The 22244-nt window shown below is 41.9% G+C and overlaps 1 protein-coding gene across 2 annotated transcripts in view; it reads left to right on the top strand.

The window, feature by feature from the left end:
* The first annotated feature begins 18952 nt into the window (after window positions 1-18952).
* The window catches only part of LOC309589629 (protein FRA10AC1 homolog), a 28307-nt gene continuing 25015 nt past the window's right edge, over window positions 18953-22244 (top strand). For both annotated transcript variants that reach the window (XR_014227962.1, XM_082309999.1), the window contains exon 1: window positions 18953-19095. Coding sequence is in view for 1 of the 2 variants with exons in the window: in XM_082309999.1 (XP_082166125.1) it covers window positions 19063-19095 (33 nt within the window). In the remaining variant the exon portion in view is untranslated. The remainder of the gene's footprint in view (window positions 19096-22244) is intronic.

Below are 22244 nucleotides of genomic sequence, written 5' to 3'. Positions count from 1 at the left end.
AGTGTATGTGTGTGGGGGGAGAAATCAGTCATCTCTTACTGGATCCCTACAACCTCGTGAACCTTTGAGAATTATGCTTCACATATTGCAAGCAGCAGAACTAACGGCAGTATCCACAGGAAAATGAAATCGAGTGAAACCATCAAAAGCATTGCTGCAAAAGCTGTTAGATTAATTTTTATCCTTAGCCCTTATTGCACATATTTGTACCACTGAAAAACAAGCTGCCGCACATGGAAAATATTACAATGTATGAGAGAATGCCTACAACTGTCATTCCTAAACAAAATATTTTCTCATGCAAAATAGACCCCAACTGCCTCTTTTTTTTTTTTTTTTTTTTTTTTTTTTTTTTTTTTTTAGAAAAAGAGCCATTCTTATTTGTTACATGTTTTCTGAGCTGGTGAAATAAAGTGGATCAAGCACCATCCAAAATGGACAACATTAATTAAAAGTTGAAGTTAAAAAATTTATTTGCTTGGAGACTGGCTTGATCATTTTAAATGGAAAAAAGAAAATTGTTATTTAAACACCAGCTATGTTAAACCTGTAGTTAAGAATGGACCTTCTTTGAAAAGTGACAGGGTAGGGACAGATCTTGATGGTAATAATGAATCCTTACAACACTGCCTGGAGGCTGCAGTTGAAATTAGTGCTAGGTGCAGTATGAATACTCTGTAAGAAACAGTCCTCAGCCTGAAGACTTTACAGTAAACTACATTAAATATTTTATAGGGAACTTAAGCAGTACCTAAGTGTTATTATATAAAGAATGGTAAGACAAAACTAATGAATGCCAAAGAGCTGGAAAGCCATATGGGACGATTTTATTTTATCGGATACAGGATAGCTATTAGAAGAGTTCTGCAAACTTTCACAGGTCTTGACGCTTCCCCGTCAGACTGGCAGCACTGTTTGTGTTACACAGATCACAAAGTCTACTAGGGTTGACCTGATGGTACAGAGGTTTAATACAGTCATGCTCACTATTCGCTCCTTCACATAGGTGCTGTCTCCTCACCAGGAGACACCTGTAAGCCAGAAGATCTCTCTTCACTGCTGGTTACTCCTCCTTTGATTCCACATGGCCACCTGGCTCTGGCCCATTGCTCCTGCTCTACAGGCCATGGAATCTCAAGACCAACACTGGGCCATGTCTGTCTTCCTCAGGAACGATGCCAACAAGGCCCAGTGCCTCCTCACATATGGGTGCCCAGTGGGAATTTGAGATGCTACGTGTGGTAGATGACAAAGGAGGACAACAGCCTGCAAAACTGCAAGAAACTCAGCGTACGGACACTAGGCAGGACCCCAACATTGCTGAGTCCTTGCCTGGGCGGTGGCTGAGCTCTGTCTCCCTGGGTTGAGAGGAGACCTGCAGAGCTCACACCCGGTGGTGGGACTGCATCCTCTGAGGGACTGCGGATGGCCAGAAATGGCCAGAAAGCTTTCAGTGGCGGAGGGCCACCGCTGGAGGCCCTCCTGGGAGAGGACCCCGGTGCCTGTGCATCAGCATGCTCCCTGCCTGGCACCCGTGCCTGCAGAAAAGGGCAGCTCGCGCTTTCTCAGCTCCCTGGCTCTCTGCAGTGTGTTTTTTTAAAGCTCTTCATAAATTTAACTGCGGGCCCATGGTTTTGCTCGTAAGGAAATCTTCCCTACCAGCAGTCTCTCCCGAAGCAGGATTGACTTCAACTAGGAGTGACACAGAGCTGCATTATTGCTGAGCCCTTCCACCTTCTGTAAGAAAATGGTACAGAATTACAGTAACCAAAGCATTGAAATCATTATAAAGCAAATGTCGATGCCTTCCCGTGGGTATAAAGGTTACTTCTTGCTCTGGAAATGATCTAATTGTACGACTGAGAAGGGAGCTGGATTTGTGGGACTTGTGTAAGTAGGGTACACTATCTTCTCCCCTCTGAGATGTCCAAAAGCACAGACTTTGGTGAGGTGAGAACAGAAAATTCTCTCACTTTTTGCTGCAAGAGAAGAGGCCTGTTGTTGTTTGTTTGTTTAATCCTGGCAAAGCTACCCATTGCCATGGCAATATTTTGCCATTGATGGGGTAACCCCATGTTTCATTTCCTTCGGCTCATTCACTGGAATCCACCATCAATTACTTAGGCATTTCTTTTCAGTTAATACTCCAGCCACATTGTGAACCTCCTGAATCTTTGCAGTGTAGCGGTTTTTCAGTAACAAAAGCACATTCTGCAGCAGGGCAGTAACCTGACTCCAGTTTTGTCCATGCAGAGAACCGCCTGGAAGTCGGTTTTGTATTCCAAACTACATGCCAAAACAACCGCTTTTTCCAAAATTGCAAATATTACGAATATTTATAACAGCTCTGTCAAAAGAGAGGCATAAATCACGTTTTCCAATGTCCTTTTGTGCCAAGCTCGGTATCTCATTTCTTGCCATGTAGTAGTTTAAAAACGAATTGGTTCGTGGATGTTCAGTGGCATAGCTGCTCTCCAGCCATTGCAACATTTGGCTCGCCCTTTACCTATGCCATCACTGTTTGCTTTCTGGCTGACAGAGCAGGCGATCGCCCGCTGGGCCCACATCCGAGCGCCTGCCTCTAGGACCTTGCGAGCTTGTTTTCGCTGGTGTTTCAGGTACTGATTAGGCACAATGCGATTCAAAATGTCTTTATTTTTCTTTCAGCAAGGTTTCAGCAGGAGGGCTGGCGTTACTCGGTCTGCTTCCCGTCATCTGACAACGTTTTAGCTGAAAAATCTTCACCTTGCCGTGCAGCGGAGGCTCTGGCAGACATGTTCCAGTGTGGGCAGGGACACGCTGTGCTTCTGGCTGCCCCTGCGGGCTCGGTTTCGGTACCCAGCAGCTCCCGGCACCGACCGAAGCGAGACCTCCCGCAGGACGGCCTCGGGGCCCGGGCCGCCCGCGCCCCGCCGGCGTCCCGGCGCCCCGCCCGCCGCAGCCCCGCTCCCGCCCGCCCGGCGGCCCCCGGCCCGCTCCCGCCGGGCCGCCTCGTCCCCTTCAGCCGGAGCCGCTCTCAGGGGGAGCCCCCACGGGCGAGGCGGCGTGGAGGGGGGCCCCCCCCGGCCCCCTCTCCGTTTCTGCCCGCGGTCTGACAGGGGGGACTCATCCGCCGCTGCGCTCGGCAGAGCAGCTGTAGTGTTTCCTGCACTTTATTAATATGCCGCTTTAATTTTGACCAGAGCTAAGTAAGCCTTAGTGGCCGATTATTTCCCACATATTCAGTCTATATGGTAAGAATCAAATAGCTTGTTTCTCCCAGTGTACCCAAATTGTTTGGTAACAGTAATTTTTTATAATAATCAGCCGTCTAATAACTAGCTTGGTGCAGGTATACGATGGTCAAAATTAAAGATACTTTTGCTAGTTGTCGTTGGAGGTATTCACCACCTAGCCTTGCTCAGGTTCTTTGGTCAGACTTAGCACAACTTTTGTAGCTTGGTTTCTAGAGCAAACATATGCATTTATTATTATTACTATTTACTAGAAATAGATTTTTAGCAAGTATTCTCAAATATCTGGTTACAATGTGAATACTTCTATGAGTAAACCTGTTCGCTAAAATATTTGAGGAAAGCAAACACAAACAGTCAGAACATAAGAGCCAAAAATTATTTTTAAAAATATTTAATACTTTTTTTGAGGGCTTAACTCTGCTCCACTGACTATATTTGCATATTTGCATTAGCCCAATATGTTTTCATTACCAACATACGACAAAATTTTAATAAACTTCCTGCGGTTTCATACTGACTACATTTCCCTTTGCAGATACATATACTGTTACAGTTACCCTTTATTTCATCCTGCTTTTAGAAGATTGTGTTCCCTGTGGGATGCTCAGGATGAGCAGCCTGCACATGTGTGGCCTAATCCCAAATCCACTGATGGTGATGGCGAGACTTCAGTGAACTTTACTGTGCTTGGTGTTAAGCCCATACCGTACGGAGACGCAACAGTCCGAATCACACCCCAATATTCATGAGTCTCCTAAAGAACATAGCATTGTCATTGCTATGTTACCACTGTGTTTGGAGCAGAAGGATTTTGAGATCAAAGACTCCTACAAACATCCCATGAGCCTGAGTTTGCGCTCTCCCAGTGCCACCCTTGTAACAAATTCTGCAGCACATGGCAAATCTAAAGCAGCTGAGACTGAGGCTGTACTTTCAATAAACAAAACAAAGTCTTGTGAATTCTAAACAGTTCTGAAAAGACTACGCTTCCTGGTGGATCTGGCACCAAGAGCCATTGCCAGGAAGAGGCCTTCTGCAGGTTAGGCATAATAAAACTCGAAATGCCTTTACAACAGCTCATAGCACAGACCAGCTTGGGAACAATCACAGGGCTGCCCAGAACCTTTTATGTGGAAAGTTCTTCTGACTTTGCCCTGTCCTGTCTATACAGGTCTGTATTACAGATATCCTTCTTTATTACACCACAAGAGTTTCATTAAAAGCAGAACAACCAGGCCAGTCCCTGTGTCAAAAAGCTGAGGAAATGGCTACTTAATTGCTGCCAACTTTAGAGGAAAGAAAAACTCAGAGGGTGGTCTCCTTTCCCTTTCCCTTGCCAGTAGCCAGTGCACAGTTCACCGTGGAGTTAGAAGTGATCACCTCTGAAGAGAGTCAGGTCTTAGCTCTCATGGCCAAAATTGCAGGTGATGCAGAACACCTACTCCACTGAGCATATCCCGGTGAGCGTGCAGGCGGCTCTAGGACTGCTCGCTGGCTTAGGTACACCAGAATTTGACCAATGACAAAAAGTATGCCAGGAGAGATGTCCATTACCTGAACTGTCATTCTCTAAGAAAAACAGATGTGCAATGTATTTCATCCAAAGAGAAGCTAGGCAAAATTAATTGATGTTTAGGTTTTATCTTGTTACAACTGAGGACTTTCGACATCTTTATGATTCTTGATGCTTTCTTTTCAATTGCAGGTTTTTAAATAGTAGAGAATATTATAAATTACCTCAGAAGACACTTTAAAGCTATAGGATTTCTACTGCTTGTGATTTTTGAAAGTCTCTCTCAGGCTGGGAGGGACCTAGTGCGGACACCTCATCCAATCTCCTGTGTAACCAAGAGGGACAAAGGCTAAGAAGCTAGATATGAAGTATCCAAAATGTCCTATGTTTTGATATCACATGACTTTTAAACCAGTATCACAAAATTTTAAGGACCTAATCCATCACCTTTGAACAGCTTATATTGACAATATGGCTAATGTTAAGTGTGTTTACATGTTCAGCGGGATGATGGTTCATTCCAGTCTGACTCTCTTCCAAGGCAGGCAGGTAAGTACCACAGCTCAGTAGCTTTACCTTATATAAGTAAAGAAAAAGAACAGAACAAACTATCAAACAGAAAAATCCATTAACTGTCCTTCAGGTCAGACATGGACATAACCTCAGCTACTGGATTGGCCCTTCACTATGAGAAAGGCCCCATAAATCCAACCGATCTTGTTACACATTGACCCCCAGTTTCCTCTGGGGTTGTCTATTCCTGCTCTGTCGAATGAGACTGGATGCCTGTATAAATCCCAGAGCTGGGATTCCTCAGCTCTTCCCTAGCTCCTGCACTTTGTTTTCCAGCAGAGTGGGACCAGTTGCTTTCTCAGGTTTTTAAAAGGCTCATAAGCTTTGTTACAAAGCAGCATGCTTTGCAGCACACAATCCAGTAGCACAAAGTTACCTGCTCTCCTGAATACTGCCCACTTTTCTCCAGACCTAAACAAATAGTTCCTGCATTGTTTCTACTGTCTGTGTTTTGCCTTGAAAATGCCGACAATAGATATTTAGAGATGGAGGGGAAATGAAAAGAGCAAGCATACAAGCTCAAGAGCAAACGAGAGCCCAGTTTGAAGATGTGTGAAGCTGTGCTGCTTCGGGGTTCATAGCAGGAACAGACCAGACCTAACATAGAGGGAAGTATTAAGAAAGGAAACAGTAAAAAAGAACACCAGGTTTTCACTTGCTGCAGAAATCTGCACTTTCTCATTCTTTCAAGAAAGCTTTCAAGAAAATTTGCCAATAGTTAATTTATACCCTGGGAAGATCAACATCTTGTGTGTGCAAGGTTGGAAATGGGGGCACTTTTCAGCCAGACAACATGCCAATCCATTTCAGTGGAACTGACATAAGACTCATCACCTAGCGTGCATCCTACCGTAAGATTAAAGTGCCCTCTATAGGAACCTCTCAGGGAGGAAAAGTCATCTTCAAATATGCAAGTTACTTTCTTGCCTTCTTTTTCGCTACATAGCCTGATCAGACATTAAAAGCATGATACTACTGGGAAAATCTATGGTTAATTTATAATTGGAAATGGTCTCATGACTTCCGAAGAAACTGACGTGGTGATACTGAGAACGTAGTTCTGTGCAACGCTTTCCTTAATGGGATGGTTTCCCTCTTCCCTGCTCGTCCACGGGCTCTTGGTTCTGCCCTCTTCCACAGCTCGCTACCAGTGTCTCTGTCTCTAATGCTATTCTCTAAACTGGATTAAATAAATGATCTGGTAAAAGAAGAAAAAAACCCAATAAAACCCTAAACAAGCCCAAATCCTTCCAAAACAAAACAAGGGTTGCTAGAGACAGAACAAGCAGCTGAGGACACAGGTGGGCAGGGAGTATTGGCTTCGCTGTTAGAGAAAACATATAGGGAGCCACACATTTGAGGGGCAGTTTCATATTACAAATGCTCACAAACATTAAATGAACCATAGGACAGAACTGGTGACAAACTACCTCAGTCTGGACCAAAGAGGACAAAATATGAACCTCATAAAATGCCCTATTATTTATCTAGCATCGTTTAAAAGTTATCATCTAACTGGAGGACAGACCCCCAAGAGGTGTATGTAGACACTTGATAATTATGATATTCACTCTGCCAGCCCCTTGCACTATTTATTAATTTAGTAGTTGTTCATAGGAGGTATCCTTCATGCTTACAGTAAAAATACAGAGGGATAGAAAATCCAGTCCAGTAAGAACCCTGTATCCGAAACAAAATGTCCCAGATTTTCTAGCATGAGCAAGTGCTTTCTACAGACCCAAAACAACATACCACTGTCACTGTAGCTAAATGCCATTTAATTGGCAGCTAGAAAAGTCTGTAATACATTTCTTCATGGAAAAATGTTTGAGCTCCTCCAGTTTGCCAAGATGCTAATTAAAAACAGACTGCGTGTTATAAAATCCTTTCCTTGACCTGTGCTATCTTACATTGCCCTTCTGTACTTTTTTCATGGCATTGGCTCCCTGCAGAATTATTCTAATCTTTATAAACTTGTATTTAATTTTCCTTGTTATTTTGCAGGCAGAAAAAAGTAACTAAATGTTATTTATTTAAATGTACATAGGAAATTTGTTTGTTACATGGCAGAGATAACAGGCTTTTGAGGAGAGAATCTTTACTCGTTGAAAACAGAAGGTTTCTACGTCCTGAATAATTCACAATGAAAGAAATCTTAGTGCCACTGAAGTCACTGAAATAGTTCAAGTAAAAGCCTCGCTGGAGTGCCACTGACATAATGAATTGCACAATGAGAAGGATGTGCCTCATCAAACGCATATTATTGTTTCATCTTTGCTAATCAAAATGCTTTACAAAGCTGGGATTTGGATCAGCACTGAAACATTTTAAGGGGACCTTGGTGATCGCTCCACAAGTGTATTTTACTGACGTTTTTATTGTTCTTAACAATTGAAGAAATTTGGAAAAATACCTTATTTTGGTAAGAGTTAATCCCTTTTACCTCAAGCAAATGCTAGATCTGCCTGACACCCCACCCTACGGTGGGCACACTGCCACTGCACAAAGCCCAGCACAGATTCTCCGTTAGATAAGATCCCACACCAAGCTGAGCTCCCTGGTCCTTTTTCCTTATGAACCACATCTTCCTGCAGAGGAGACTTTGGAGGGCCGAAGAAGTCCATCACATCTGTTTGCTCATATGCCAACTTGCTATTTACTCAGTACAGCTTTAAGAAAGGATTTGCTCTTTTGGCTGTTGGCTCTCTCCCTCTGCAGTGGGAGAGCAAAACCAACACAACATCGTTATCTAAGAACTGGCTGTAGTTTTAACTGTAATTTTTGTAGCAACAGAGATACATGTTTTAGTTATGACTGCTCAGAACCTAAAGGATTTTCCCCCACCTTGAATATGATAACATTCACATTTTGAGCTTACAATGCTTCCTATAGATCACTTTTCTAAGAAAACAATCCAAATTCCAGACAGCTGACTTTCTTTTAGACACCGCTCACTTTTAGGCATCTGCAAGTTTCCACTGTTGCTGCCCTTGTGATTTAGGCAAAGAGTCATTAAAACTGGAGGGCCTAATTCCCAGCCTCAATATAATACATCAGTAAGAAGTAATAAGCTCCTTCATGAAGCAATATAGCTCCCCAGCTAAATAAATGGCACACACTACTGATTAAACAAAGGCACATGTGGCTTTTTTCCTAAGCATTTTTTGAAGCAAACGGATGAATATATAAGAGAAAAAGAGAAGGACGAGAAACCAGGAGTGGGAACTCAGAGAGCAGTAGAGACATCACAGAAACCGAGATCTTGGACCCCAGGCATTGGAAAGGGGGACCTGAAAAACATCCCTAGAGAACATCTTGGAGCAAGTATTGGCTGAAAAGAGCTTAGAGCTGCAAATAGTCTCCTGCTGTTCAATTTGCTCCTCACTCAGGGAAATGAACGCTATACATTCATTGCAAATAAAGACTGAATCAGAGATACCCGATTCCATTAACAATTTATTTTCCTAAACCGAACAATCTGAAATAATGACTTTTCAATAACTGCTCAGGTCAGAAGTAGTAATAATGCTCTGCTCCCCCTCAGGGAGGCAGATCTCCCTTCATATTCACATTAATATATATTAAGATCTCCCTCTCTCAAGATCTATATATAGCTTCTATTCACAGGCAAGCACCACAACCACTTATTCATTCTTTTCATGCTTTACCTGCTGTTTTCAAGGCTGGCCTGATGCTAAAAATAGCTTCGCGTATTAGAGGAGGGTTGCTATAGATTCAGAATGGGTGATGTTAGGAAGACAGCTAAATCACTCTTTGCTGAGGACATGGAGGATCCGCGTGGATGTGGCTGACGGACAGCTGTGTTATTATCTGTGACCTGGGCTGTGGTGCCCTTCCATAAAGACTTTCAGGCTCCAAGGCTGGGGTATTTGTGTTGTTCTAAGACTGCACTGAACTGCAAATCAATACAATCATGGATGTCACCATAAGTTTAAGGCTTTGATTTTCATACTGTAGTGTTAGATCACAGTACAACAGTACCTTCATATATTAATAGCACATTAGCTTCTTTTTAACTGGGAAAACAATTTAATATTCTGTTATATAGGCATATTTTTCTGCAGGCATTGATGTCTCCGAGTAAGGAAACATCAAAATGCTTTGCTAGTTGTTCTTACTACAGAGTTGAAAGGATGACAATTCATCATCTATTTGATTACCTTCAAGACAGCAATGAAACCACATAAAAAACTGTACTACATACTGTTGTTTTGAACTTCTGGCAGCATGTCCTCTGACAATGCTGACAAAGCTAATGTTAATTTTGGAAGTTACCTCCCTGTCTACAACTTAATGGATAGCGCAAATGAAAAACTGCTTATACATAACTTTCCAACTCATATACTGCATAAAACAGTGAAGTGTGCTATAGATATGTGTCATTTGATAAGGTTATGAAACCTATGTTTTCAAAATTTGTCTGACAAAGTTTTGGAATTACAGGAAATATTTTATTTTGTCAAGTTTGAACATGTATAAGGACTGTCTCTAGAACATAGTTATCTCTATACTCTGCAACTAAAAGCATCTTAAAATATTTTCCAGCTTTTAGAAATCACTTTTCTAAATTAGGAGAATATCACTGGTTGCAACCTTTCAGGATGATGATCAGATTAATGGAAATAAGAAAGTGTCTGAAAAAGACTTACTTTTCTTTCATAATGTAGTAAAATCCTTCCAAGTGGTAACAAGTGATCTTGAATTTGAAGGCAAGATACATGAGTTAAAGAGCAAGTTGCAAGAAAGAGTGGATGGCAAAATATTGGTCATTAAAGTAACTCGTACCTAGAAACATGGGAGTTTTATTCCACAGTATACATTAACTCCCAAACATGTAATAAACCAGGTTTTTTTCTGTATACAGAATACCTTAAACTTACTCAGCTACTTTAACTTTCTCCAAAATTAGGTGATTTTAGAAAATTACAATGAAAAGTTGAAGCTTGACAGAAAATCATTTGTATGAGAAAGATTATGGTTCAGGAGTCCCGTATTAGGTACTGAATTTAATGTTTCACCTCCAAATACCAATCTTCCTAGTTCTTAAAATTTGTGAATGGATTATGACCACATCTAAGATAAATGAGGTAGTCAGAAGAATATTTTCCTTTAGTTAACAGACTCAGATTATAGAAACCTGCCAAATACTGACTCTGTTAAGGCAGAGGTTCAAATAAAAGTTAGTTGTACAGTTAAAGAGTGGCATGGATTGACTAAAACAAGATTATTAAAATATATTAAAACCGATCCTAATATAACTTTACATAATACAATCCATCTTTTAAGAACTGTATATTTGAGGACAGTGTAATGCGAACTTGAGAGAAAATTCCATTATATGCTAAAGGACATGGTTTTTCACTCAAATCTCACTTCACTTCCTGACCCTTACCTTTCATGTGGTTGTATTTTATTTCCATTTGAGAAAGGCAGTCATCTAAATATGTAACTGTTAACATTTTAACGTGTCACTTGCAAACTGAATGTGGTTTCAGCAAGTAGCAGGATCTCCCCCAAGGTACAAGCTGGAATATATCTCTTTACTTGTTATAGATACTTTCCTCAGCAGTTTTTTGCGTCTGCCATTTTTACTGCTAAAGTTGTGGATATTGCATGGCTCAGTGTGGCTGGCTATAAGTAACATAACTTATACATGACAAACTTGATATTTGAAACTAAGTTAGACTAATTGTTCCCATTTAGGATAGTTATCCTTCCCGTTCCACTTAGGTACCGTGGAACGAATAGTATCCTGGCAATACTTTCAATAGAAAGGTAGATAGTATTTCAGTACTTTATGTCTGAATGATGTTGGTGATTAAATGACACAAAATCATATTTCATTTGAAATGTAACCCCTATTATTTCCAAAATCTGGCAATCAGTAGTATACTTTTACTAACGAAAGGTCAGTTCTAGCAGAATGGCTAATGGTATTATTAATTAAATGAGGTCTCACAGTAGTACTCTATAAGCATGTTCATAAAAAAAAGGTGAAATAGGAATTTTTACTGATTCATCCTACTTCACCGCTCAGAGCAGCCTCTTCATATCTCTGTGTCCTTCAGTTTCCACTGAATGATCAGCTGTTGATCATCTCAACCCAGATACTATCAGCCTCTACATGCAGTTACTGTATTACTTTACTACATAAGTAATCCCACTGAAATCATAAGGTAGAATGAGGGTTGGTTCTGTCATCATTATGCCCTATTATGCTCTTACACCTCATTTTTTAAAATCTATCTCTAAGTTCCAAACACTTGACTATACCACTGTATACTGCAAATAATCTCTGCTATGAAATATTTTCTTAGCTTTAGGACCAGTGGAAAACACTGTGATGAACACGCCTGACCAGCTGCATAGTACAGTTTGCAGGACTGACCTTCTTGATTCCTGCATTAAGATCTCAACTTTTGGTTAAGCAACACACCTCTAAAAGCAGAGGTGTCTTCTGGAACATGCATGCAGGAATAAGACCCAATTTTTCTATTACATTATACCTTAGACTCAGACTCTGAGGCACCTTTCTTTTCCAGGTTTTCTATGCAAGGTACATGAGCAGTGCTTAACTGCTTCTATGACTCAAGATAGTGACTCGTCACCCACCTTTTTATATAGGAGACTTTAGATTCCATACATTCAACTGTAAATGATTTGTACCTTGCCTCAATTCTCATCATAAGTGAATTATTATGAATATATATACATGGTAGACATTATGCACAAAAATGCGTATCAGGAAACAAGGGAATGCATATCTTTCCACTATGATTTAAAAGTGCAATGGACTGTAATTTTGCTCACATATTCTTTTTATTGTCACAAAACAAATCCAGCAGGAAACAATATAATTTAAAGAAAAGAAGTACATTGCTTGTTTGTTGGTTGGCTGGGTTTTTTATTTCCACTGTACTACATTTTCCTTGTCTCTTGCTTATTGTTTTCTTTCATTTTTCCCTCATATAATAACTCTGATATCAAACTGGAAAAATCACGTTTCCCTTTTTCTTGGATTTATGTATTTGAATGCCATCAGTTGCTTTTCAACATAACAGATCTGGACATAAAAGTAGGATTAAGCATTCTTTGCTCTCTTAGGAAAATGTTCATACTTTGGGGAATTTAAGCATAATGTGCTTCTGAAATCTCCTCAAATGAAAACGGGAACACACTGGAGGAGTTAGTTTCTGTATTCCATTTATTTCAATGCAGGTTGATAAAACTAAGTAGTAGTATTTTGTGCATATTGATAATTACTTTTTAATTAAATTCTTGATAGGCTGAAGTCATTATACTTGTTTGTGCATGCCTACATGCATGTGTAATCTTTTTGTAAGCTTTGTTCTCAGCAGAGCTGCCAGACTGTAAGCTCTGGAGACCAAAATTACCTGCCACAAAACAAACATGGCACTAGCAGTGACAATTAAAGGACAATAGACAGGAGTCTACATAATATATCTCTAGGGAATTTATTAGGTAAAATTCTTTACTTTTTGCCAAAAAAAAACCCCAAACTGTAGAGATAATATGGGAGGTTGCTTCCATGAACTAATTTTTGATGCAAGTCTGCTTTATTATTTCCATAACTGAATCAGTTAGTCTTTATAGGGTCATACTGTCTTTATTTACAATACACATATTAACAAGGGCTTGCAGCTTAGTTATTTTAATGATATTTTTTGAAGTTCACAGAAATTTTAGGATCAAGGTTGTTGCTATGAGTGTTCCCTTAATTGCAACAGAATGAATGAATGAAACAATCCGGTTTTCAAGATATTATGGTAAGATTCTTACACAACTCTATTCATAATCAAGAAAACTAAAATAGGTGTTAGAAATTAAAACAGTTATAAGTCTTCATTTATCTGTGATTCATTAGCATGTTAAGAGCGTAAGTGATCTTACCATCAAATAAAGTGTTGAGCATGACTTAAACTAGCTCAGTCCATGATAATGAAGCAATTTCTTCATATTTTTCTTGGAGATTTTCACATCAACTGAAAGTTTCAACTCCATTTTTAATAAAAGCCTTTGGTTTTTTTTTCCTATCAGCAGAAAAAGTGGAATATGGAAAAATGTGGAATTTCAGATGTGTACTGTCCTCTTCTTGAGCTTTGGATTAGTGTTTATAAAACTAATTCCCAAACTTTGGTCTCAAAGTGCTCTGTAGATGGCCAACAGAACCACTGCCTGCAGATAAAAGTCTGACACTGCATTAGGCAATAAGTAGCTGTGGAGGTTTGGAGTGATTTGTTCACCCTAGAAGTACAGGAGCCTGGAATAAGAAAGGTCCATAGGTCAAATTCTACTTCACCTGGCCTTCTAAAATTCCACCATCTGTCTGCTCTGCCTTAGTTATACAGAATTGCGCCAGATTTTCAAAAGAACCAAGTTTTCCAAATTGTTTCTCATATTGGAAGCCTTAATGTTCTAGAAATTCTGTCCCTACACAGTATATTTGACAGTGATCTCCAATGGTGTTAAACAGGAATAATTAAGAGGAAAATTTCCACCAAATAATAGGAGTTTAGGAAATTCTATACTCTTATAATAGGATTAGATATCATATTATTATCTCTATTTTATCTTATTAACAAATACAATGCAATACAATGATTGCAGTTACTTATACAAAGATCTGGGATTTTGGAACAAGGGAGGAAACTGATGAACAACCAGATGCTATTTTTTCAAAGGCACTTTTCTAACAATGATTACACACTGAAATGGTAATTGCAGCTCCAAAATAGCATAAAACAGCACAGCTGCTCTCAAAATAATGCACATAGCACAGGCTTGTCTATGATATTTTTTGTAACTGACTATACTGGAAGAAAATTTAAATCCAGAAGTGCTTTTATTTAATAAATTACTTTATCAGCCAAACAAATAAAAATGCATTTGTCTTTTAGCACAACAACATTGACATCTAGTGGCTAGTTAAACTCCACGTTTGATATTCTTTGTATGACAAAAAACATGGAACATACCATTTACTGAATTTGACAAAATAAATATGCATTTCAACAGCCTGCTCTCTTTACATAACCTCTAGATGATTACAGAATGACAGTAGGCTTTCATGACCAGTCTGGAGTGACCAGTCCCAGTGATGGCAACTGCTGAGCGTGAGCCATTGACCCTCAGCACAGCCCCACTGGTTTTCCCTGGCTCTCAGGAAGTTTTAGGCTTGGGAGTCAGCTGCCTGACTTAAGTATATACCCTGTTCGGGGCCTGCTGGGAGGCACAGTGCATCTCTAAAGCTGTACACAGGTACATCTAAAAGAACTACACTTACTGAATGTGATGTTACTGGCATATGTGAACATCCATTTTTAGTTCTACTTGCTTTTCTACAAATTACTAGGGGACTTCAGATAGAGGGAGATGAAAATCAGAACACGACAGATGCCATGAGACTGTTCGTACTATGAAGACACGAAAATAAGTGATTTGGCAACTTACTTCATAGACATGTAGAAGATAGGAAGGTGCCAATACCAAACAATGTTAGAAAGTCTAATTTCCTCATTTTTCAACAAAAATAACTAGCTCAATGGAGAAAGAGGAAAGATTACACAGGACAAAGCTCAATTTCACTAGCATTCTTGATGGTTCCACATTACTGTCTCAAAATCAAACCCAAATATAGTCATACATGTCCTCCACAAACAGCTCTGATAATGGCTATGGTTGTCAGTGACCACCTTGCCCGCGCTCTCCATACCAGTGGTAGCTGCCTCTTCTGGCCTGCTGGCAAAGCTGTCTGGTTTGCTTCATTAAAAATTGGACCAATTTTTTAATTGGCTAACCAAACTAATTTCGACCAAACAAATCAGAGGCTCTTGAGTTTAAGCAACTTTACCAGAAGATCTTAGGAGGCAATAATCTCCTGCATTACGGTTAAGGTATTTCTTCCTTGCTAAATACTGATAAGGACTAAACAGCTATGCTTAGTGTTTCTTAGAAATATAGAGAGAAATCCAAGTCTGAAGAAGAGCAATAAAACATACAAGCGTTCTCAAAAATGTAACCTATACGGAAAGGTTGAAGTACTTACATTTCTTTAGCTTCAAAAAGGGAAGACTGTGGGCATATGTCTTCCAGGATTTAAAGATCTGTTATTCAAATGATGATCAGTTCTTGCTTTCTGTACCAGCTAGTGTAGGGCATTAAGAAATTATCTCAAGCAGCAACAAAGGAGATTTCTCTTAGATATTAAGAAAAAAACACTACATAACTAAGAGGTTAATAGATTAAGCTATTTATGCTGTGAAATCTCCCATACTGGAAGTTTTTAGGAACAGCTCAATAAGTATGTAAGGTATGATTCCTTGAATTCTGCATCTCCATGATTTAATACCTTCTTTTGGTACATACACATTGATAAAAGTACCCCCCGTAAAAATATGGGGCAATTAAATAAATAAATGAACAGGTTACTTAAGTAAACATAATGCTACCCCCAAATGATAAGGCCAGAGGTCCATCCTGAACACACATCCCGGATATTAAAATGCACCTTTTACTCTCCAGCACAAATGACGTGAGTCAATACGTATTTATAAATCCCTTGATGTCAGCAACATTTTACCACCCATTTAATGAATTTGCATGACTGAGAAGCGGCAAATTCAATCAAATAATTTTTGTCTAGTTTTTTTTGCATACTGAGGCTATCTCCATGGTCTACATAATATGATCTGAGATGACATAGGTGACTGGAAGAAAGACAGTATGAATGTAAATACAGAGAAGCTGATGAACTCTTGGGGTTATTTCAGAATCATAGCCATTACCTTGTATATCCCTGGGAAGAAATTTCCATTTCTTCTTCCCAAAAATTTCTACGGAATTGTTACACCGAGTCATCAGAAAACTGAGTGATTAAAGTTGAGTAAAGACTATGTCAATGATTTGAAAACTTGGGAGAGAAAACATTTACTTCTTCAAGGTTTTAAAATCATCTGACTTAAGCTTTCTGGATACACTAGGTCTCATACTTAGCCCCTTTCTAGATTTACGGCAGAAGTAAAGTAAGAACTGCAGTGATGTTGTCTCCTTTGTGGGCCATGAAGTTCAGGGCTACTGTAATTTAAGAGTATAGTTTCACATTACTGCTAAGCTGACCTAATAGAGAGCTGCTGCTGAAAGGGCCACCCTTGTTTCTCACCTCCCCTTTCCCTCCTGTCCCATCCCTCCATCCTCAACCTTTTTTCACACCAGCACTGTTACTCATCAGACACCTCAGCAGGATAGTCAGAGGAGCCAGACTGGCAGAAAATTAAATACTGCAGTTCAGCAGAAGTGGTCAGACGAGCACTAGTGCCAGTTCAAGAATAGGAATGCTCTCTTCAGCAGCAGCTAACCCATAAATTGATTTACCTCTAATGGAAAACTGCGCTCCTAAGGTTCGGTTATACAACCATTGAAATCCAACTTAAAACAGTAGCACCTCCCACCCTGCGAAGAGTTATGCCCACCTCTTCTTTTTCCTGTATCTTTCAGTCCTGTGGGACTTGGATGAGAGAAGTGTCCTTTTTGGTGTCAAAGCGTATTGATGCTAGATTTAAACTATGGAGATACTCCCATAGGATCAAGCTATAACCCATATACCAAGGGCTAAGGACAGATCCAGTTTCAACTTCCAGTTTATTTAGGAGGCCATTTCTGATCCACTTCCCCAGCTGTAGCTTACTGCAGCTCACATATAAGAAGCAGTCAGGTGATGTTTGAAAGCAATACAGTCAGACATCATAAAAGCATAACATAGTAAGATGAAATTAGCTAGCTGCTATTCTCAGAAAAGCTGTCTATGAAATAACTTCAGCATCTACAACAGTTGCTATAGTTGGACTCACTGCAGAATTTTCCTCTGTCCCAGAAACTTTATTTTTTCTATACGCAGGCTTTTGTGGCCACAGCACAATGCCAAGAGATTCAAGAATTGTAAATCTTCCCTCTACCTTTCCCACTTTTCTTCAAAGTGCATAATCAATGATATGTTGGCCCAGTTTCCAGAATCATGTCAGGATTCATTCACACTAAAGCAGTCTGCCATTTCCATAAGAGAAGAACAACAAAAAGATGCCTGCTATTACAGCTTCGTGGGTATACATTATTTATTTTAAGATATTTAAATTATTAATTAGGATAATTCCATTTTTGCAAGAGACTCTGCCCTTTGGAGGAAACGGGCCACATTCAGTAGGACTTCAGCAGAATACTGCATACACTCAAGTAAGCATATTGCCACTCAGCTCCTTTCCACGGGACACTTGAGCATCACCTTCACATCTGTTCAGAGTGATATGAACATAACGAGCAACACAAATACTTGGTCAGAGAAAAAATACTTTTGCTTTCACAACTGAGATTCAGTAGCCAAGGTAAGGAGTACACTGTCAACTACGCTGGTGATTGCTTTACTGCATAACAGCAACTAGCTACAACTTATATTTTACAACTTATATATTACAATGACAGTGCTAGTATCTCAATTTTGAAAACTTCCCTGTATTAAGTGTATCTGTGGTTTAAGACTCCAGGAATCAATAATATGGCTGGAAACTCTGATACAGTCCAGAAGAAAATATCTGTGATGGATTAAAGCACTTCGGACCTCGGCAATCAAAATGCTGGTTCAGGCATTGTGCACCCTAATGTTTGATGGGAAACAATATCAACTCCTTGACAGCGGCTTGCTGTATCTGATGACTTAATGCTGAAGATTGGTATTTCCCAGCTAGCTTACGAGAAAACAGTTTTAGTTTATAAAGCTCCTTTCTCTGATGCAACCCACAGGCTCCCAAACTCTATCACCCAGTTGCCGCTGGTCCTTACAGAGAAACTGGGTCACATATTGCCTGTCCATCTTCTAACTGCGAGATGCGACTGAAAACGAGAGAAACCGCTAAAACGTGGAAATCAACGTTACATTATTACCTTGCCGAGGCTGCCGGGGCGTTAATACGGCTGTGAACGAGGTCTGTGCGGCGGCGGGGGCAGCGCACACACCTACTGCATGAAGCCCGGCCCCGGGGACGCCTGGCAGCTGCCGCCCGCCGAGGCGCAGCCTCCCGCGGCCCTTCCTCCCTGAGGGGCCTCCTCCAGAGCGACCCCCGCCGCCCCGAGCCCTCCCCGAGGGACCCTTTCCGCCGGCCCCCGCCGCCCCCCGTGCCCGCAGCCGGGGCTGAGCCGCTGCGGCCCCCCCAGCAGCTCGGCTCCTCCAGCGGGGGTTCCCCCCCCGAAAGCGCCGGGGGCGGTGCGGGGGCGAAGCGGGATGTGGAGGAGAGGGGCTCGCTAAGGCCTCTCTGGGAAGCACTGCGACCGAGTCCTACCTTCCCAGAGGCGGAGACCGCCGCAGCCGGAGCCGCGCACCGGGTTCCCGGGCAGGGAGACTCCCCTCACCCCTAAACATGATGAGCGGCTTTCCCCTCCCCTCCCCTGCCGGCGCGGCTCGCCCTCCCCCGCCCGCCGGCGCCCCGCCGCGCTCCGCCGGCTCCCCGCGCCCCTCTGCCCTGCGCCGCGCCGCCCGCCAGCGGCGGAGGGAGGCAGCCCCCGGCGCGGCCCTGCTCCGCCTCTGCCCCCGGTTTCCGGGAGGGGCCCGCGGAGCAGCGCCGCGGCCGGCGAGCAGGGCCGGGCGGCGGAGGCGGCCTTCGCCCGCGTCCCCAGCCAGCTGCCCCCGCCGGGCGGGCGGGTCGCACCGCCACCATGGTGCCCAACCAGCTGCGCCTCTCCGCGGCCGTGAGTGGGGCCCGGGAGGGAGGGACGGAGGGAGGGGGCCCGGCAGGGGCGGGCGGCGGACGGGCCTCAGCAGAGGCCGCGGCCTCCATCGCGGCGGAGGGGGCCGAGCCGCCCTGCCCGTGCGGCGGGCGGGCAGCCGGGGGCCGCGGCCTGTGCGGGCCTTCGGGGCGGGAGAGCGGCCTCGGAAGTCGTGTCGGGCCCACGCGGGCCGGTTTTCGGTGTGATTTTCGTCCGTGGAGCCCCACAAAGCTCTGATCCTCGCTGTCGTGGTCTGCTGCTACCTACCCTTTACTCCCGCTTCTGCTTTTATAGTTTTAGAGCTTTAATAAAGGGGCAGTATTTTGTGGGTGTATTTTCTCCTTGTTAGGGGTGTTCACTGTACAGTATATGCAAATACTCCTTGTAACCGGTTTTACCAGGAAGAGTAGGTTTGAAGCTAATTGTACTTCTTGAGGTTTTCTCCCCCAAGACAGCACCAAGGTGGGAAGAGCGTTTTGCAGTGAAGCATGGTGACCCCCTGCATGGCACCCTTTTTCCAGCCTCCTCAAGCCCCATTCCAGATCCCATGCTCCCCTCAGACCCTCCCAGAGTAGTTTGTTTATACCAAAATGAGCGCTGGGGCCTGTTTTGGGCCATATCTGGGCTGTGAGCAGAGAAGAGCACAGGCCTGTGTGCTGGGCAGATAAAGGGGAGGATGGGAGTGACATTTGTGAGGGGGTGGCAAGATTAGGGCTGAGGTCAGGAGCCACGAGTGGGGATTTTGTGTGTAGGATTGTTTTGCCCCCCCCCCTTTTTAATTGTCTTTTTCTGTTCAGCTGCATGTTGTGATAGGGAGCCAACATGAACTATCATGTGTCCCTTTCACTGGTGCGCGTTTACCCCAATGGAGAGGCTTAAAGGAGGTGCCTTTTCTGGATGCAAATACCTCCTGTAAATGCAGTGCTGGGGAGTCCACAGTGTCCTGTAGTGACATCAACAGTTGACATCTCCTCTATCTGCCATCAGTTGCGTACACTGTTCGTACATTTACTGTGTTCAAGTTGCCGTTTTTCAGGAGCCCTAAGTTAGTGGGCTTGATTCTATCTCCAATTGCTTCACTATTAATTAATCCAAGATGTTGAGATTACTTAAATGTCAGTGATTTAAATATATCCCAAAGCATATTGGTACTTGTTTTAGTTTTGTGGTTTCAGTTTGTTTTGTTGTTTGTGGAAAAAAAAGTTCAAAGTTGGTGCAACAGACAAAACACACTGTACCCTTTAAGTTATGTAGCTGTCAAGTTCATGTTTTGATAAAATGTTTGGTATTTACCTTACCAATTTACTAAAAGCATTCTGGGTTTCTGACAAATTCCATGAAAGTGAAGATTATATTAAAGAGTTTATCAAATAGTGGAAGTAGTTATTTTAAATTTTCTTGACAATTTCACATGTCTATGTCTACATATGCCTCTTTTAAAATCTGCTAGCTTGGGCACAAAGCTTTGCTCTCTGCCCCTCTTTTACTACAGTTAAATATTAAACATATTTTCCTTATCTGAGATTGTTGTTTGGCTTTTTGTCTGCAGAAGGGGAGAAATTGGTCTTGAAATTTCACAACATTAAGCAGGTGTCTGTTTACACTGTCCTTCCAAACCGGAAAGATTCATTTATGGATGAGATTCTTTGATGGAGTTTATTTTTATATTTTACCTAAAAGTCAAGTGATCTTGGTATCATCCTAAGGCATCAGGTCAGTAATTGTTCAGTCCCGGTCTCCAAGAGTGCCATCCAGCACTGCCGGAGCTGCTGATGTCAAACCCAGCTTTGGTGCAGTACCTGCCTGTCCTGCTGTTGCCTTCGAAGAAGGAGTGACCTAGAAGTGTCAGGACATCAATCGTGGGTTTTACTCTTTTTTCACTCTGAATTTATCTTTGAGTGATTGTAGTGATTCAGAGGAATGGCTGAAGCCGTGAAGAGTTTTCCTGTCGGAAGAGCAGCCTCTCAGGACCTAGTCCTTAGCCATGCCTGCCCTTATATTCACAGTCACAGCTTTCCAAAAGGCAGTCATCAGCTTCCGAGAGCCCTACAGTATGACTCTGTTGGAGCAGCTTTTCTTGCATCTTTTTTTTTTATTTGAGTCATTCCCAGAATCAGTTGGGAGCTGGTTACTGAGTATGTCTACTTCTTTCCTGGGGCCTGTCATCCAAGGGCAACCACTTTGGGAAAATCTTCTTTTATTCAAGCTTTTCTCTTCTTGCCTGTCTTCATCTGTCTCATGTTGACTTTCATACACATTGTGTTGGCTTCGACTTTCTCCCCTTTTGAGTGTGAAGGAAGCTCTCAGTGTTCATCTGGGAAGCATTACTTCTGTCATTTAAAACATTCCTGGATTACCATGATATTGTTAAAATTTAGAGGCCAAGTGTAAATATATTTGCTGCAAACTCATAATGTATTCAGCCTTTTTTAGACACCTCATAAGCTTCATTAATAAAAGTAGCGACAGGCTTGCTATTAGAACCACCTCAGCTAGGAGGCCTGCGCCTGAACTGTGGATTATCATGGGACTGTGCTGGAAGGACTTCGCACCATCGCTGCTCTTTTGCCAGTGTGTGAGGCACACTTGCACCAGACACTGCAGGCATCTGCCGCGCTTTTTTTGGTAACAGATATTTTTTGTGTCTCCTGGGAAATAGAAAACATAAAGGCAAATCAGAAAGTTCTGATTTGTTTTATTCACTTAGATAGATATATGAGAGCTATGTCTTCTTCAGAAGAGTTCAAGAGTGGAAGGAACATTACAGTATTAAGGAAAAAAGGTACAGTTATTAATAATAAAAATAATTTTAAAAAAATCTTAAAAATCAATCCTTCACCATCAGTGTGAGAAGATAGTGTTTTACATACTCTGTGCAATACAGACCAGTTGTCGATGTCAGTAGAGGATACAGTTGAGGCTCCAGCGTGGGATTTCTGGGAGGCATTTGCATCCAGAGAAGGCACTTCATCAAAATCATCCTGAAGAGATGTGTCTTTTTTGCAGATTTTGTTTTTTTCACATTTTTGTCTGAGGAGGAATATGATTGTTGGTAATGTAGGAATCGGCAATGCTGAATCAAACACTGGTTTTCTAACCCAGTTTCTTTTCTCATCCACAGTCTGAATATA

Source organism: Platalea leucorodia (genome assembly GCF_965183815.1).
Source record: "Platalea leucorodia genome assembly, chromosome: 4".
Lineage (NCBI taxonomy): Eukaryota > Metazoa > Chordata > Aves > Pelecaniformes > Threskiornithidae > Platalea > Platalea leucorodia.
Note: the sequence above shows the minus strand (reverse complement) of the source record. Positions and strands in the feature narration are given on the sequence as shown.